At 38.5% G+C, this 19,538-nt stretch overlaps 1 protein-coding gene across 1 annotated transcript in view; it reads left to right on the top strand.

Annotated features, from left to right (window-relative positions):
• The first annotated feature begins 8,097 nt into the window (after positions 1-8,097).
• The window catches only part of CLVS2 (clavesin 2), a 77,113-nt gene continuing 65,672 nt past the window's right edge, over positions 8,098-19,538 (top strand). The window contains exon 1 of the mRNA XM_023737168.1: positions 8,098-8,659. Coding sequence (XP_023592936.1) covers positions 8,271-8,659 — 389 coding nt within the window. The 5' untranslated portion in view covers positions 8,098-8,270. The remainder of the gene's footprint in view (positions 8,660-19,538) is intronic.

Genomic DNA, 19,538 nt, shown 5'->3' with positions numbered 1-19,538 from the left:
GTGTGTGTGTGTGTATTAAGTGGAATTCCTAGAACTAGAAAATATATTAATCAAAATTAAGTATTCAATGAGTTAGTAAACCAGCAGATTACAAAGTGGTGAAGAGTGATTTAATGAACTGAAAGCAGGTTAGACAGAAAATACCCAAAATGAAAGATGGAGAGAAAAAATGACGAAAAATGCACATGATATAGTAAGGGATATAGAGAGAACAATGAGATATAATATCTGTACAGTTGGAATTCCAGAAGCAGAGGAGGAAGCAAATAAAGCAGAAGCAATATTTAAAGATATTATGATTTAGATCATTTCAAAACAGATAGAGGTCATCAAGACAGAGAGTCAAGAAGAGCTATAGACCCCAATCAGGATTTAAAAAATGTATAAAGTCATATAAGAATAAAAGAGTGGTAAAAGAGTAAAGTAATAAAAAGAGTAGAGTAAAAATGCTGAAAATGAAAGACAGCAGGAGAAAATAAAATCAGCTACAAAAAACAGAGATTATATTTAAAGAAACAACGATAAGATTGACAGCTAACTTGAAAACTGAAATAATACAAGCCGGAAAAGATAGAATAAAATATTTAAAGTTCTGAAAGAAAATAGCTGCTAATCGAGAATTCTGTACCTAGTAAAATGATTCTTCGAGAATCAAAGTAAAATAAGGTCACTTTCAGGCAAACAAAACAATTTATAACTCTCAGATTTGTGCTAAAGCATGTATTAAAGGGTGTTCCTAAGGTAAAAGAAAAACAATTCTATATGGAAACTCAGAGATACAAGAAGGAATAAAGAACAACAAAAGGGATAAAAGTATCAGTAAATCTAGAGCAAATGTTCTTACACTTTAGTGTAAATTAGAACCGCTGAACAGGCTTGCCAGGAACAGATTGCTGGGCCCTACCCCAGAATTTCTGATTAAGTATGTAGGGTGGAAATTTGCATTTCTAACAAGGTCTCAGGTCATGTTAGTGCTGCTAGCCTGGGGCCCACACTTCCAGACCCCCTGATTCAAAGAAGTATTGATTGCATATAACAACAATGATGTCTTGGGGGGTTTAAAATATATATTGAATTAAAATCCATGCATATATGGGCAGTTATTTTGTGACAATGGTAGCCCTGTTTTGCAGGAGAAAAGATGGTCTTTTCATTAAATAGTTTCAATAAATGGTGCTGAGTCAATTGGATATTCATATAGAAAATAAAATACTAGATTTCTTTCCCATATCATGCACTTAAACTCAGTCCCAGGTAGATTCCAGGCCCAAAAGTGAGATGTAAAAGCAATACAACTTCTAAAAGGAAATATCAGAGAATATCTGAGTCATCTTGGTGTATTCTTATACAGTATTCATAGGGAAAAATTGAACAGTATAAACATTTAAATTATGTAAATAAAAACACATCATTAAGAGACTGAAAAGGCAAGTCACAGACTGTAAGAAGATATTTGCAACACATTCACTGACAAAGGATTCATTTAGAATATATAAAGAACTCATACAAGTCAATAATAAAACAATAAACTCACTACAAAAATGAGCAAAATACTAGAAATAGCACTTCATACAAAAGGGAACCAAATGACCAATAAACAGGAGAACTTGCTCAACTTCATTAATAATCACGGAAATGAATATCAAAGCCACAATATAATACCCATGTTGAAAATCAGAATTGGTAAAGTTAAAATGATGCATAATAATAAGAATTGGTGAGGATATGGCACATTGAGAAGTCTTATTGCTTAGAGAGGGTGAAATGATACAGTCGTTTGGAACATAGTTTGGCATTATTTACTAAATTTGAAGATGCGTGTACAATATGACTCAGCACTTTCATTTCTAGGTATGTCCTAGTGCACCAGGAGACATGTCCATAACATCATGAGTCATAATAATCCCAAACTGAAAACATTCTAAATTTATATCAGTAATAGAATGGGTAAATTCTATTACCCATAGTAGTATGTTGATAAAATGGAATTCTACGCATCAATGAATATAAATAATTAACTACATGTGAAAGGTTCCTGTGTGGCACAGTTTGCACTTGAGTGCTAACCTAAAGGTCGGCAGTTTGAACCCACCCAGAGGCACTGTGGAAGAAAGGCCTGGTGATCTGCTTCTGTAAAGATCCAAAAAAAAAAAAAAGAAAACCCCCAAACCAAACCCTTTGTCATCAAGTCGATTCTTACAGCCAATAAAACCCTATGTGGAAGCATAAAATCCCATGAGTTGGAATTGACTCAACGGCAATGGTGTTTTTTAACTACATGTGACAACCGGTGAATCTCACAAACATAATGTATAATGAAAGAGGCAAATCACAAAATTACATATATATCATTATATTCATTTAAGTTCAAAAACAGGAAAAACTAATTTTTAGTGCATAGTTATTTTGTTTGTAAATTTTTTTTTAAGAAAACAAGGAAATGATTACTTTCAAAATGAAGATAACATGGCTTCCTTTGTTGGCAAGAAAAGGTTAGTGGTTGAGAAGGGACAAGGGGGGACTTTCTGGCAATGTGCTATTTTCTTAATCTGGTTGGATATTTATACAGGTATTTGCTTTGTAATAAATCATTGAGATATACATCTTTATTTTGTGCCCTTTTCTATATATATATTTTATTTAACAAAAAAATACTTAAAATGTTTTAAAACAAATTATTACTCTATTCATTTTAAATATAGCAGTAAACTACATTTTTTCTTTTAGGTTGCTTGAAAGCACGGAAGTTCTTGATTTAATTATTTTTCCAATAATGCTTTAATTAATCCTTTTGTTTACGTAATTGATTCTCATATTCTAATTCTTACATGACTTTGCATTAATTTGGAAAACTAAATTAATATTGAATGCAAATCAAATGTTCTGATGTCATTTGGATAAACGCTTTGCTAAATTCTTAGATGACTTTGTGTATTTATTTTGGTTTCAGAACTGATTTAAGTGTACAAAGTACAGAGAAAATAACAGTACAATTGTTGGAGGAAGAACATAATAGTTTGTAAAGATAATGAAAAATATTCTTACATCTACCTAATGTACCTATTCCAAAAACTCTACAGCATTATAGAGGCTATTTTTATCATATATTTATATATTAAAATGAACTTTACTTGAAGCAATACTCTGTATTATTAATAATCAAAAAAATAAATAAATAAAATAACTTGCCGTCGAATCGATTCCAACTCACACCAACCCTATAGGACAAAGAAGAACTGCTCCATAGAGTTTCCAAGGAGCAGCTGGTGGATTCAAACTGCCGAATTTTTGGTTAGCAGCCAGAGCTCACTGTATCTCTTAACCACTCTACCACCAGGGCTCCATATTATTGACAGATAATAAAAATACTAAAATATGTATTTGATAGTTATTATATAAATGAGCCCGGGGGGCTCAATGGTTTAGCACTCTCGGCTACTAACCTAATGGTTGGAGGTTTGAACTGACTCAGTGGCTCCACCTAGCAGGACCATAAGAAAAAGACCTGGTGATCTGTTACTGTAAAGATTACAGTCTAGGAAATCCTACAGGGCATTTCTACTCTGTCACGTGGGTCTCTTTGAGTGGAAATCAACTTGAAGTCACCTAACAACAACACTATTATATAAATAATAACATCGTAAGTAACACAAATATTGACACTAAATATAAGTCTCATACCATGGCACAACAAATTTGATTTTATTGCATAATTCCTTTCTAGAAATATAGTTCCATACTTCCATTTCAGAGAACAAATAAAGCAATTGGTGTTAAGCACTGTCAAGGATCTGAGATTTAATTTTACTGGCAAGCTAACAAGTTAGCCCTCCACAGTTTCATGGATGCTGGAAGCAAATGTGCGACTCCTGAGTTTGAGACAAAAGACTTTAGTATTTAGGCACAGCGAGCAGTTTGTACTGGTTCCGTCAGCCCTAATTCTCACAGAGCTACCAGAAGAGGGTCAGGTGATTCTCGAACACAGTTGGGTAGCTTAACAGGAGAGAAACTCCTGAGTCCTAAATTAGGTGGCCTCCTCTGAAGGGAGATGCTACATTTTCCAAGACTATAAGCAAACCTAGTCTTTGCTCCAGAGGGAGGTACTATCTCTATCATCCAAGACTTCCAAGTCTGTTCATTACACAAACATCCTTGAAAATACAGTCCAGAAAAAAGGGCCTTGCTTGTAAGACATGCAGATTTACCCAATGCAATTATGTGATTTGATTTCTAGACTGTTGCTTCCATAGGCGTTGACTGTGGATCCATGTAAAATAAAATCCTTGACAACTTCAATATTTTCTCCATTTATCATGATGTTACTTACTGGTTTTAGCAATTACCAATTGTTGTTAGGTGCAGTTGAGTCAGTTCTGACTCATAGGGATCCTATGTACAACAGAAGGAAATACTGCCCAATCCTGTGCCATCCTCAAAATTGTTGCTATGTTTGAGCACATTGTTGCAGCCACTGTGTAAATCCACCTTTTTGAGAATCTTCTTCTTTTTCACTGACCCTCTAACTTATCAAGCATGATGTCCTTCTCCAGGGACTGATCCCTCCTGATAACGTGTCCAAAGTACATGAGACAAAGTCTTGCCATCCTTGCTTCCAAGGAGCACTCTGGCTGCACTTCTTCGAAGACAGACTTGTTCGTTCTTCTGGAAGTCCATGGTATATTCAACATTCTTTGCCAACACCATAATTTAAAGACATCAATTCTTCTTGAGTGTTCCTTATTCATTGTCCAGCTTTCACATGCATATGAGGCGACTGAAAATATTATGGCTTCAGTCAGGCACACTTTAGTCCTCAAAGTGATATCTCTGCTTTTCAACACTTTAAAGAGGTTTTTTGCAGCACATGTGCCCAATGCAATATGTCGTTTGATTTCTTGACTGCTGCTTCTATGGCAATTGATTGTGTATCCAAGTAAAATGAAATCACTGAAAACTTCAATCTTTTCTCCATTTATCATGATGTTGCTTATTGGTCCAGTTGTGAGGATGTTTGTTTATGTTGAGGTGTATTCCATACTGAAAGCTGTAGTGTTTGATCTTCATCAGTAAGTCCTTCAAATCTCCTTGCTTTAAGCAAGCAAGGTTGTGTCATCTGCATAACACAGGTTGTTAATGAGTCTTCCTTCAATCCTGATGCCATGTTCGTGTTCATATAGTCTGGTTTTTCGATATTTGCTCAGCATACAGATTGAACAGGTATGGTGAAAGGATATAACCCTGATACACACCTTTCCTGATTTTAAACCACACAGTATCCCCTTGTTCTGTTGGAACGACTGCCTCCTGGTCTATGTACAGGTTCCTGATGAGTACAGTTCTGACTCCACAGCACCTAACAATAACAATAACAACAGAACTTACTTATACAATTGATATGAGACACAAACTTTCTTCAGCTTCTAGAATATTTAAAAAATGAATTTTTCAGAATTCTTTTTAAATTAGAACAAATTATTTAACAGTTCATGTTGCATTCAGAATGCTATTGAGGGGCCTAATCACATAAAGTTCAAGAAGGACCTTAAATATATATATTAATTTATATAATTAATATATTATGTTCTGCCTCCTCCAGTTAAAAATGTAAATTCCTTAAGCACAGTGACTATATGTGTGTGTATGTAATTAATTCTTGTTCTGGTTGTTACATTATTTGCATTAATTTAATTAAACAGTGGTTTAGGTGTATCACTCAACTCTCTTCTTCCTTTCTCTTTCTGCCAATCCCATTACCATGAGGGGGAAAAATGGGTGCCTGGAATCAGATGGTTCTAAGAGTCATCAAAACATGACAATATATATTTTTTCCTCAAGATTATGCCTCCACCATCTTATACCCACAGAATGTAGGATAATGCGCTCAACATAGTGCCAGCTTAGTAATTATTTGTCGCATTGCGTTGACTTGAACCAAGGACCTCATTCTACAGTCTGTAAGGAAACTCATCTTAGTGACATGTTCAATAATACATGCTGTGTTCTGAAAACAGAAAACATTTTTTTCCCCCAAAACAGTATCAATCAACATTTCAGCTCAAAGACCCCTGTTCATTTATGATGATTCCAGAATACAGCTGCATAAAACCGAGGCAAACATCTTATGTATCTCCAGAAATAGTTTATTATGAGATGAGAAGTGAGTCAAGCAGTGCTTATTTTTTCTTCATTTGAGCACAGTATTTTTTTTTTCCTAGTGCTGCTCATTATCATCCTGTTCAATAGGAATTTAGCAGCCAGAGTCTATGATTGAAATACTATTCATATAAGTTCCTCTGGAGGCTTAATCATCAACACAGCGCTTTAGAACCACTCTGATCCTCTTTTCTAAATCAAACATTTCTGTCAACAACAAATGCGCAAAGTACAAAATGTTTCCGTTTTCCTTCCACATCAAAATCACCTCCTACAGGCACTAGAAAATGTGTGTCAATATGAATTATCATCTACAACAGCTACTCGCCTGCCGCTCTGGGGTCTTGTATACAAAGGGTGAGAGGGGCGTGGGGAGGCTGGAAGGCGTCTCTTCCCCGCCTGGCCGGGGGATGGCCGCCCAAGTATCCTGCTGGGGAGTGGGGACCCGGCGAAGGGTAAACTTGGGGCTCGGAATATTTGAAAGCCCGGGAAAAGGCTGTCCTGACCAACACAGCCTGGGAGAGGGGAGCGGAGTGCGTGCGCGATCCAAGTGAGTGCTTACGTCGCAGCGAGATCTGTGCCGGGATAATTAGAGAGGAGTTGGGCTGAGCCAAGTCCTCTTTTAGCAGCAGCAGCAGCTCGAGCCGCAGCAGGAGCCCGGCGGGACGCGCCTGACTCCGGCCGCTCCTGACTCCGGCCGCTCGGGTGCGCACAAGAGAGATCTGCACCCGCAGCAGACGCCCCGCCGCGCCCACGTCCCCAGCGGTCCGGGCGCACAAAGGCGGCAGCCGCACCGCGTGGCCTCCTCCATCTGCGCGCTGAGGTCCTGCTCCCTTCCTTCTCCTCCCCGGGAGGCTAGAATGGCTGGGCCACGCGAGGACTTGGAGCAGCGGTGGCTCTAGCTCTGCTCCCTCACCCCTCCTGCTGGGAGAGGCAGCGGGCTGCTGGTGGACGATGTGGCCGCGGCTGCTCCCGACTGCACCCTCGGCCCGGGTCCTCGCTGCCGCGCCTCTTCTCTGCCAGCTACATCCCACCGAGAGGAGTTGATGCTGCTATCGCCGCCGCCGCCGCCGCCGCTGCTGAAGTCGCAGCTGATGGATGCAGGGCAGTGCCGCATTGCTTAGCGTCCCCGCCTCCGGGTTTGCTGGTAGGAGCAGGCTCCTCATTCTTCTCTCTTGCTTTGGGGTTATATAGAAAAGATATTCTCCACTCTCCCCCTTTCCCGCACTCTGCTTTTGCAACGTGCATTCTCGTGAGAGATTTTTTTTTCCTCCCGCGGTAAATCCGCTGGAATAAAGGGCTGAGAGAAGCGAGAAGTTGGGGGTGGGGTTCGGGGGAGCCCACGCTGGTGCCAACGCCACCAAAAACCGTGCTGGAGCCTTGTGAGATCACGGTGTATCTAGGAGGGAAGGAGGGAAAGTGCGCTATCTGCAGAGTCTCCACCTAATTGGATCATAAAAAATTTAAATACAATCCCACAATTGTCTTTTTAAAATAGCATCTTTGAATAAGCAGAGGGAGAAATAAGCTCTTTCCCCCACCTCTTTCTCTTTTTTTCTTTTTCTTTCTGGCAAAGACGCTCTCTCCCCGCCCTGGAGCTCAGCGCTGAAGAGCCACATTATTATTAATCAGAATTCCCATCGTTATCCCTGGCAGGCGCATCCTTCAGGCGCAGAAGCTTCACAGTGCTGGGGCTGAGATGTGCGTGGGGGTTGTTTTTGTTACATCTTGGAAGAGAAAAGAAGAGGACAGTACCAAGATCAGCACCACCCGTGCCTGGTAGGATTAGGGGTGTTTTGTTAGGAAAGAGGAAGGACAGGAAAAGGAGTGGTGGGCTGGCCAGAAGTCCTTATCCCTTTAAGGGAAAGGGAAGAGGGAACCAAAGTGGGGCGTTGTTTTTCAGGTGATCAGGGGGAAGAAGTTTATATCCCCCACGGAAAAGCTGTGGGGAGACAAGAGCAACAGGGTACTGGATTGGACACCAGGACGAATCATTTCCTGTAAAGGAAAGGAAACCGGGGTTGGTGAGGTCTGGGGGCAAGTGTGGTGGTGGAAGGGACAGGTTTGTTGTAGGACAGTCAGCAACAGGAAGTGAAGGTTCAGGAACAAGCAGAACAATGACTCATTTACAAGCTGGTCTCTCTCCTGAGACCCTGGAGAAAGCTCGCTTAGAACTCAATGAGAACCCAGACACACTGCACCAGGACATCCAGGAGGTGAGGGATATGGTCATCACCAGGCCGGACATTGGCTTTCTACGCACGGACGATGCCTTCATCTTACGCTTTTTGCGGGCCAGGAAGTTTCATCACTTTGAGGCCTTCCGCCTCCTGGCCCAGTACTTTGAGTACCGGCAGCAGAACCTGGACATGTTCAAAAGCTTCAAGGCCACTGACCCTGGTATCAAACAAGCACTGAAGGATGGCTTCCCTGGGGGCCTGGCCAATCTGGACCACTATGGCAGGAAGATTCTCGTCCTTTTTGCTGCCAACTGGGATCAGAGCAGGTAAATCCTAAATCCAAACTTGTACCAGGGATCCTTTTACTCCCTCCCGCATTTTCCAGAATTTACCCAGAGTTGTGTCACAGCTTTGATGTTTCTGTTCGTGTAGCTAGGAGAGAAGAGAAAATAGAACTAAGAAGTGGGTTTTGGGTGGGCACCCCAGGGAGGGGGGTATTTTTACTTTAAAACTGACTTCATTGGCACCCAGTTCTTAGTGCAATTTTAAGTGCTTCCTGAACCATATTATTGTGCTGCATTTTAAATCACTCAACTTCTAAACAGAGCTTCTAATTCATTCACCTCCTGAATAAGTTTCCTGGTCTGTAGAGAAATGAGGATGAGAATGGAAACAACTTTTCCTCCTTCCTGCTAAAGAAATTCTTAAGCTAGACTCATGAACATCATCATCATCATCATCATCATAGTCATCATCTCTCTTTTTAGTACTGAAATTTTATTTTTTAAGAATAGCCTGTGTTCAACCAAGGTCGAGTGGTTTTATCACTTTGGAACTTTTCTGCTTGGTGATGTGTAGATGAAGGAATAATATGATGTGTGTCACTTCAGTGAAAAGGAAGAGCTGTACCCTCTCTCACTGAGCATGCTTACCGACAAAGAAAATAAATGCTGACTAGTGTGCTTGTTCTACACCTGTCACTAATCTGAAGAATATGTTTCCTGTCTGATGTGATTTTTCATCTTTTGGAAGAAAGTGGAAAACACTCAGATATGTCAGTTGGTAAACTTTTTGAGCTCTCCTGCTATTTAATGGGGGAGAAACGATTCTTATTCCAACTACATTATTATATAAAAATGCAGATGACTTCTACTTTCTCATTGAGAATTATTTTCTCAGACCAAAAGATACAAGAAATTAGGAAAAGCTTTTGTGTCAGGTAGTTTCAGTTAAGTTCAAAGTTAAGTGTATCTTAGGGAACTTAAAAATGCTACCAGAGCTGTGAATCATAAGAAGAAGCTGGTTGTTAAAACGTTGGTGTGTTTTTAGTTCAGTGAACTGTGACTTTTGATGCATCTGTTTAGTTTAAAGCATCTCTGGAGCAATTGTAAAAGACTTTCACAGAGAGAGGGAGAACTTATAATGTAGGCTGTTCAGAGTCTTGGGATCTTAGAATGTAAATTAACATTTTATAACTGTTTTTTCCTTTAATTGGTCACCTTTTCCCTGTAATTCTACATTAAGAACTACTCTGTTTATTTAGATAGCTATAAAGAAGAATCATAAAGCTAAGAAAATCACAGAGAGAGTAAGCCATTGAGGGGAATGAAGTTTTGATACAGACATTGGTTAGTTATAGAGATCTTACTCTACCTTTTTATTAGGTGGCAAAATTTCAAGGGCTACATACAAAATTCCATCCTTTGACCACAATTTCCCTTTAAGAAGTTTTTTTTTTTTTTTTTCCCATCTGAGGGGTACATTGTAGGGTCATGCAAACTAATAACTTGTGTATATCAAAACTGAAAAATTTATTCAATAAAATGCTTAATATTCCCTATGTCCTTTAGAAAGGAACTTTCTTTGTTGAGCTATAGTGAATAGGGAGCTATGAGAAGTTTGTATTTAAATGTGTCTTGCAGTCTGTTAGAGACATTATCAAGAAGGCAGATTGCATTTAGTGAGACATCAGACCTATTTTCATTTATTTCTGTAAATGAATTAATATTCACACTAGTTTATAAACCTAATTAAGATGAAAGTCACTTACGGTTATCATGTACATGACATGGTGATTTTTCTGGATTTACTAAAGAAATGGTGTTTTAGTAGTTTATCTCATACTTTCATATAAAGAATGGGTTACTAATAATAAAAATCTCTCTCCCTGGAAATCAACAATGGGGGGAGATTTATTGATTGACATGTAATATTATTTTTATCACACCTGAACAAAATCTTAAATATTTTTTTTTGTGTATGTAAAGTTAAAAATGAGAAGCTGTAGAAATACAGGTATATCAAGACGTATAGACTAATAATTGTGAATTCAATTTCTATGGTTGGAGATGAACAGGTATAATAAAGAAGTTATAGTACATCAAGGTCAAAAAGTATAGAAGTTAAGTAGAGTTTGTCAAAAATTCAGTTGAATTTCCTCCTCCTGTATTCTTTTAAAACAGTTCCCTCCTTCCTCACACCCCAAATCTACATATACCCAGTGACAAGAACTAGTGGATAAATAGGCCTAACCTCTTGGCACCCTCTGTAAACCTTAATCACTACCATACGTATGTAAGAACTGCTTCTTTCCTGCTCTGAAACCTACAAGACATCTGTCTTTTTGGCAGTGCCAGGGTGCCACTAGCCTTTCTCTTATCTTTGGCCTGAATCCACTTCTTCCACCCTACAGCCTTAAGGTTTATCTGACTTGACTCCTCCAGAAGTTTCTGCCATCTTTCCTAGATGTTTAACTTACTATTGCTTTGTCAGGTGAGTATGCTATATGCCAAATTCCTCGATGCTTATACATCCCCGTTCTGTGAGTGAGGTGTCCTCACATTCCTTGTCCTGACCATTCTAGTCCAAAAAACTGGGGTATCTTCAGAAGAATGCATGTCTGAACATAATTTTGACCACATTGCTTGAGTTGTTAGTGAACCATCTTGTTTTCAACAACTTTTTAAAAAAGTAGCATTGTTTTAAAGAGACTGTAGGTGGAAAGTATAGATGATTACATAGGGACATTCCAGAAATGAGGTAGAAGAAGATGTCCCCCTTTATTTGGAAACAGGTTATTTCCAACTTCTCAAGTACAAAGGAAAAAACTAGATTTTGATAAATTTTGAAGGAATTTATGAAGACCCCTGAAAGAATTGATCTGTATAACAAAACAACACTAAGCCTATGTTATTATATTTCTAACAGCACCCAAACGGGAGTAGATGCTCAGTAAATATTTGTTGAATTGAATTAAGAGTTACACATTTAAAAAAAAACAAACAAAAACCTAAGTAGGAAGTTATCTGATATATGCTTTCTTCCATATTAAATTTGTAGAATAGTTTTCTGTGCTCCTCAGGAAACTGAAAACAGTAAATGTGTGTGAGATGGTGACTATAAATAAAATAGTGTCTTTCAGCCACAATATAGTGCAGGCCAGCTTCAGGTTATTGTTAAGAACTGGAACACTTCCAAAGCCCTTAGGAGAGGCATGGAGTCTTCAGGAAGACTAAGGTAAAATCATAATATTTACAGTGCACTCATCTTCCAACAGAGCTAGAAAAAATAAAATAAAAAAATGAAATACTGAAAGGCATTCATGTCAAAATGACTTCTGTTTGGTCTGTGGTTCTTTTGAAAAAAGAATAAAATAGGCTTAGGTGATTTATTACATTTATTGAGAAGGCTGTACCTTGGGAAAAAAACAAACAACAGCAACAAAAAAACCAAACCCATTGCCATCGAGTTGATTCCTACTCACAGCGACCCTATAGAACAGAGTAGAACTGCCGCATAGGGTTTCCAAGGAGCAGCTGGTAGATTCTAACTGCCCACCTTTTGGTTAGCAGCCAAGCTCTTAACCACTGCACCATCAGGGTTCCATACCTGGGAAAAGATCCTTATAATTTTATCTTCTTTCTTTGAGATCATCCAATAGAATTTCTGAAAACAAAAGTACACTTCACAAAATAAAAACAATTTGCTTGTTACACTGCATCACTAGGCTGCAGCGGCCTCCACGCGGGATATACTGTGTTTCTTTCCTTAACGATAGCACCCTGCCTAAAACAATATCTTCATGTGGTCCCCCTGATTTTGTCAGCAGAAGCTAGAAGAGGTAAATAACACTACCTCCAAAAAAGTAAATTTGGAATGAAAGTAGATCGAAGTCTAGGTCCATCCTAGAGTATGAGAGCAGTTACCTGAGAAGTTGAAAGCCACTGGCATCATAATTATTGGGAATATTCATGAGTGAAATTGTGACACCTGATACATAATGATGATATGTCATCTGAGAGTTGGCCTGTAAATTGTCAGTTAGCCTGCAAGTAGTATTTTATTTCCATAACCCTCATTAGACTCGTAATGTAGTTAGCTATTCTTTAATACAGTAAACAACCATTTATCTGGAATCTGGTTAATAGCCATTAGAAAACAATTACATACAGTCAGAACTAAAATGATTTTTAAAATTGTGGCAGTTCACAAAGCACTGACTGTTTTGCACTCTGGCTTGTCATAATGGACATTGAGTATCACTTATAGTATTGAAATTCTGGAAGATGGATTGAAAGTTTCTTAAAAGTTCTTATTGTCAGTTTGTTTTTTGTATTGTGTGGCTTTTTCATAAAAATATAGTATTATGTAAATGGTCAGCTCTTTGTGGTTTCAGTTAGAATTATGATTATGCTCCAATTTAAATAGTGCAGCCAGTCTTCAAAATGAAAGAAGGTATGGCAATGATAGCCTAAAGCTTAAAAAAATAGGTATAGACTATACAGATGTGTTTTCATCTCAGTCACAAAGCTTCAGTCTTCTCTGGATACATATTAAAAAGAAAAAAGAAAAAATGACCAGGAATAGATTAAAACAGACAAGGACGATTAACTAGATAATTAAGAAAAAACACTCATATGCAGTAATCTTAAAAACAAAAAAGAGGAGGCTGATTTTGGCCTGATATTTTAAGACTTCTTGTCTCAGTTGGTTAAAGTATTCATGTATTTCTCAACTTTTTACTTCACAGTGTCATATATAGTGGCAGGGCCAGGAATCTTTACCTTTAAGATCCCAGAGGCATCACTGTGCTGTGTTGTGGGAGTTTTGAGATTAGGTCAAAACTAGAAATAGCAGGCGTGGATTCCATGAAATTTCTGTCCTATCAGAGCTTTCTTATTTGGAAATGGGCTCTTTTAACAAATAATCAGGAGATTGCAGTTTATTCCAAACTATATTCCTGGTTCATACCATGGAAAGTGGGTGAGGAAAAAAAAAATGTCCTGGGAAATGTTGGTAGAATATTGTGACAAATCTCTGAAAAAAAATAGGACAGTCTCTGAAAACTGGGTCAATTATGCAGTAATTAGTGAAATAATCCTGAAATAACAGCAAAGCCAAGAGTTCCAGCCTTCAGTAGGCCGTTGATTAGATCAGGCCAGAACCAGGCTATTTTCGTGTTTCAGTATGCGACTTTAAACAAGAGTGAAGAGAAGCAAAGAATTTGAGGTTACTACAGTCACTGAAATGATGCCTCAGAAGAAATGTTTAAAGATATTTTAAAACATGAGCCAAGAGTTACTTGTTCATAAATTATGCTGAGTGAATTAATACATGTCCCCCATTCTGGGGGAAAAAAAATTCAGCTCTTTCACATCACTAAAGGCAGGCACATATATTTGACTGTCATAGTTAGTGGCACTATTGTCATGAGGGGAAAGGATGTCCCTGTATGTTGGGTCCTTATGACATCAAATAACAAACCGAGGGATTAATTCTTTCAAATTATTATTATTTTTTAAATACACTTCAGCCAAGTATTTACTATGCATATAGAAATTTAGTAGATATTAGGGGCAAATAAGGACGTGTAACATATACTTGGCACCATCAAGGGGTATACAACCTCTCTTGGAAAAAAAAATATGAAAAACTAAACTATTAGAGAGGTCATAAGTGCTTAATGAGGGTACTGTTTGCCCGTGCTGAAAGTTCAGTGCAACGGGACAGCTACAGGTTGTAGGGAAAAATATCATCTGCTTGGTTAACTAAATTTAATCTTTTATTGTTTCATTTTATTTATTCATTCAATCACTTGTTTATTTTAAAGCACTTTTACAGCTTTTTTTGTTTGTTTGCTTGTTTTTGGTGCCAGGCACTGTTCTAAGCACTTTACAAATATTTATTAAATCTTGATAACAATCATGAAAGGTGGGTGCTGTTAATATCGGCATTTTGCAGATGAGCAAACTGAGGCACAGAGCAATTAAGTATTTTGCCCATGATTCCACAACTAGTAAATGAATTGGTCAGTTTTTTTTGTGTGTGTGTCCAGTTACCAATTTAAATCTAGGGAGAAACAAACATATCAAAAAAAGCAAGCTCTGATAATTAAAAATAATCCATCTCCGGTTTAGAAAATCTTGATTAAACATCACATTATAGACAAGTAGAAACAGAAAATTAAGGTGGAAGAATTAAGTATTCTGAAGGCAAAGACTTTGCGAACCAGGCACTTGCTTAGAGTAATCTTATGTTTGTCCCTAAAAAGAATAGAGTTGCCTCTCTCATATGTTTGTATTTTTGCAGCACAATTGTATCTGCTTTTTCTTTTTTTTTTTTTTTTTTGGTGGCATTCGGTGTGCATTTTTTAAAAACTTTTTTTTTTTCCCCAAAGAATGACATTTTTCCTTTGGATGTTTCATAACCAATGTTTCTCTCATTCTCACTCATATTCCTGCAGCAATAAAATTAAAGCAAGACTCAGACAGCTAATCTTCTGTGCTCGGTGATACAAGCCAGACAGATGAATATTTCGGAGTTCATATTTCCTCCAGGGTTTGCAGACTTACCTGCTTCCCCTCCTGTCTCCTACGAATGTCTTGCTGCTTTTCTTCCATCGAAGCCCCCTCCTATGGTCAAGTTGGAGGGTGCCCTGGTACAGAAACTACTGGCATGGGGCCAGTCATTATTGACTTCCTAATCTCCTATCTCTGACACACATGCTATGCCACTGAGACACGAAAAAGCGGAACAGCTATTCATCAAACTCTGTTCTAGGTATGAGCCACCACCGGGAGTAGCAAGAACACTGGTTTGCACATTAGAAAGACCTGGTTTTAATTCAGGCGCCTCTTCTTCCTCCTCTGGTGATTTTGGGCAAACTGCATCAATGCTCTGAGACCTGTGTCCTCATCTCTAAAATAATAGGAGCAAAGCCAGCCTAATGACCTTGGTCTGTTTTGAGAATAAGATAATGCTTTGGAAATTGCTTTGGAAATCTTGAACTATTAAACAGATTAAGTATTATTATAGATACTATTATTACTGCTTAGTAATACAAAACACCTAGATGGGTTCACTAGCTTTAGCACTAAAGATACCCTGAGGCATGAATAAAAGTAATTCTTGCCTCTCCCCCAAGTACCTTTGTGACGGGAAGTGCTTCAGACATTAGAAAATGTGGCTTAATGAAAACTGAGGAGGGGAGGCAGGCTTAATGAAGAATTTAATAATGGCTGATTGATTTAGTGACAAAGGGAAATTGCTAGCTATGGTGCTTGTAAATGTGATGCCAAGATGCGAGTTATTCTCTGTCTAGCTGAGAGGTTGGGAAGTAGGAAGGATACGATCTGTTTGTGATTTTACGCTGACCTTTGCCCAGCTTGTGAACTGGTGAAGGAGGAAATGCTGTGGACCTCAGAGAGGATCGTGGGCCAGTTAGCCATCAAGGACCTTGCATGTCAGAGACAGAAATACAGCAAAGGAGAAAAAGCTTCGCTGCTCTTATTAAATAATATTTTGAAAGCACTTGCAGAACTCACTTCCTCCCATTAACTTTTCCTTTAAAAAGGGAGAAGTGCCTGGCTGCAGGCAGTGTGCTGCCTCTCTGCAGCGCTTGTCCCCTCTTTGGTCTAGGAAAGTGTTTTGCATTGCCCTTTGAGACAAAACAGAATCTTAAGTAAACAGTGTTATTCAAAAATGATGTCCTTCTGTCACTTTAATGACCTTTGTAGGAGCAAGTAACTCAGCATGGTCCGTGCCCCAGGGAATAATTTGATTTTTACATATTCTTATTAAGAACTTACATGTTTGGGGACAGAAGATAAACACTGATGGTTAAGCGTATTAGAATTTCAGAGGTGGGAGAGCAAGCATACTGGTGCCTCCAGCAGGTAGAGACAATCTCACAGAGGAGGTTAAGCCTGGCATGGTCCCAGCGAAGGGCAGAATTTAGATAAAGTGAAAAGGAAGAGGAGCCTCCCCAATAAATTAAGTGAAGGTATGGTGAAGGAGTGCACCGGTTTCTTTGGGGATGGTCACAACTAGACCTTAGTGGCTGTGGTGAGTCTGTGTATGGGTGTGCCTGGGTAAGAAAGCTGGATTACTCAGGGACCAGTAGGCTTTCTAACCAGCCATCCAGATTTTAGGATGATTAATCTCACAATAGGGGATAGGCAGGATTTCTGGAAAAGACAGAGGTGAGAGAAAAAGATACGGAATTCCCTTATATCAGGTAGTGAATCTGGGCTCTAGTCAACAGGAAAGTTAGATGCCAAAGACATTATAAAGGAAAAGAGAAACAGTTGAGACGTGCTGACTTGTGGGGGAGATGGAAAGGGAATATTCAGGAATGACTCTTTGGTAATTGATTACAATAGGCAATTCCAGAGGGGAACTTGGTTGGGGAATCACTAGGATGAACTTAACATTAATAGGAAGTGTTTCAGGTAATATGGAGTCACTAAGGTGCTGATGTTCAGATGGTAGCCAGAACGATGAGAATGATGCTCAGGAGTGACACTGGGTCTGGGGATATAGATTTAGAACATTCACTAATCTTTTGGCATTAAACAAATGGATAAATGCATGGCTCCGTAGGTCTGTGAGAAACTATATGATGAAAGCAGAGGACCAAACTCTACCTCCACATATGGGTGGTCAGAGAAGGGAGTGGAGCCAAAGGAGAGAGATATGGAGCGACCAGAAAAGTGAGAGGAGAAAAAGTTCAATATAGCATCATGGGACCAAATAGAAGAAAGAGTTTCAACAGCAATGATTATAGCAAATATTTATTGAGTTCTGTGGAGCCCTGGTGGCACAGTGGTTAAGCATTCAGCTGCTAACCAAAAAGTCGGCAGTTAGAATCAACCAGTTGCTCCTTGGAAACTCCATGGGACAGTTCTACTCTGTCTTGTAGGGTCGCTATAAGTTGGAATTGACTCGATGGCAATGAGTTTTGTTATTATCTGTCAAGTACTATTAAAAGCTTTACATGTATTTTTATTATTTCCATTTTATCCTCACAATAATTTTATGAAGTTAAGGACAAATGGTTGAAAAAAATGCAGAAAGCAAGCGTAGAATATGTGATCGTGGAAAGAAAAAAAATCATAGATGTAATTTGAGAAATAATAAAAGTAAATATTAAGTGTTTACTACGTGCTGGGCACTGGACTAAATACTGTCTAAAACCAAACCTGTTGAGTCCATTCTGACTCAAGGTGACCCCATGTGTTGCAGAGTAGAACTGTGTTCCGTAGGATTTTTGGTTAGTAGTCAAGAGCGGTTTGCGTCACCCAGGGACAGGGACAGATTACCCACTAAATAAGGTATGCATGGGTTTACTTGTGTATACTTGCTAATATGTAGTGAACAATTTCACTTGTTTTTTACCACAAAAACAGATGAAATTGTTCACTGTAGATTAGTAAGTACATACAGGTAAGCCTGCGCATACTTTGCTTAATGTAAGCCAGTGCGTACCTTGCTTACTGGTTAATCTGCCCCTGCCCAGGGAGGATGTAGTTCTAGGAGGTAACTATTATTGTCTCGATTTTGTAAAGAGGAAAAGAAGGTTTAGTGAGGCTCGGAACTTCTTCAAGGTACAAGATCAAGCCCGGATTAGAAAAGCAAGCAAGAATCCCCGTCTTTATTTTGTATTTGTTATAGATGTAAGTTTTCCATTGAAACACAGACTCTGATTGAATAAAAATGCCCCAAATCATGAATTGATGAATATACATCCTACTCTGCAAGGAAGACTGATTTTATAGCTGAGAAAATTTCAGAAGAATTAGATACTTTCCTCCTAACTGCACAGTTATTAAATAGGAGCTATGGGTGTCAAAGTCTTCTCCATATAGTTTTTGCACATTGTAGTAGCTTTGATTTCTTTCAAGAGCAATAGTCTATAAAGTCTTGTGTCAGAGCTGTAAAATTTCTTACTGGTGCCATGAGTTCTTCTTCTTACTACAAACAATACATCATCCTCCCAAAACTGATTTCAGATTCAAGTTTTACTTAATGCTATTTTGGGAAGCACAATCAGGAGACAAGAGCTGCATTAATGTGTTAGTTTGTTATTTATGGCTTTCTTCCAACAAAGAAGGGAAGAATAGTGATGGTGGAGTTTATACAATTGTGTGGACTCCAAATATGAATGTGGGAAAATTTTGTAGAGACTACTAATTTATAAACAATCACAGTTAAAAATAATTTCAAAGAAGAGAATGGTGGTAGGAATCCCAAAGAAATACAGTTCATAGATGCTCCATTTCCTTGGAAGATATTTTATAGACTTTGGCAAGATCTTGTGTAATAATGCTAAGCTTAGGAATAGCCTGCTGAGCTGCTAATAGTAATAATGTGACATGTTTGACAACAGAGTGAGTCAAGAGTGCTTTTGACCTACCCTTGGAGTGCAGTTAGCGAGGATATTTTTATGTTTGTTTTTTAAACTTATACATTAATATGATTTATATAAAGATCAAGGAGCCCTGGTGGCAAAAGGGTTAAATGCTCACCTGCTAACTGAAAGAGTTGGTGTTTTGAACCCACCAGTGGCTCCACAGGAGAAAGACCTGGCCATCTGTTCCTGTAAACATTAGAGCCTAGAAAATCCTATGGGTTAGTTCTGCTTTGTCACACGTGGTCTCTATAAGTCGAAATCAACTTGATGGCACCTAACAACAACAACATATAAAGATCATTTAATTCTCTTCTTGGAGCAAGATATATATATGGAAAACCTGGTGGCGTAGTGGTTAAGATCTATGGCTTCAACCAAAAGGTCGGCAGTTCAGAGTCACCAGGCGCTCCTTGGAAACCCTATGGAGCAGTTCTACTCTGTCCTATAGGGTCGCTATGAGTCGGAATCAACTTGACAGCAACGGGTTTTTGTGTATATATGCTTTATATATATAT

Source organism: Trichechus manatus, unplaced genomic scaffold (assembly GCF_000243295.1).
Source record: "Trichechus manatus latirostris isolate Lorelei unplaced genomic scaffold, TriManLat1.0 scaffold00098, whole genome shotgun sequence".
NCBI lineage: Eukaryota > Metazoa > Chordata > Mammalia > Sirenia > Trichechidae > Trichechus > Trichechus manatus.
This window is presented reverse-complemented; position numbering and strand designations above follow the sequence as displayed.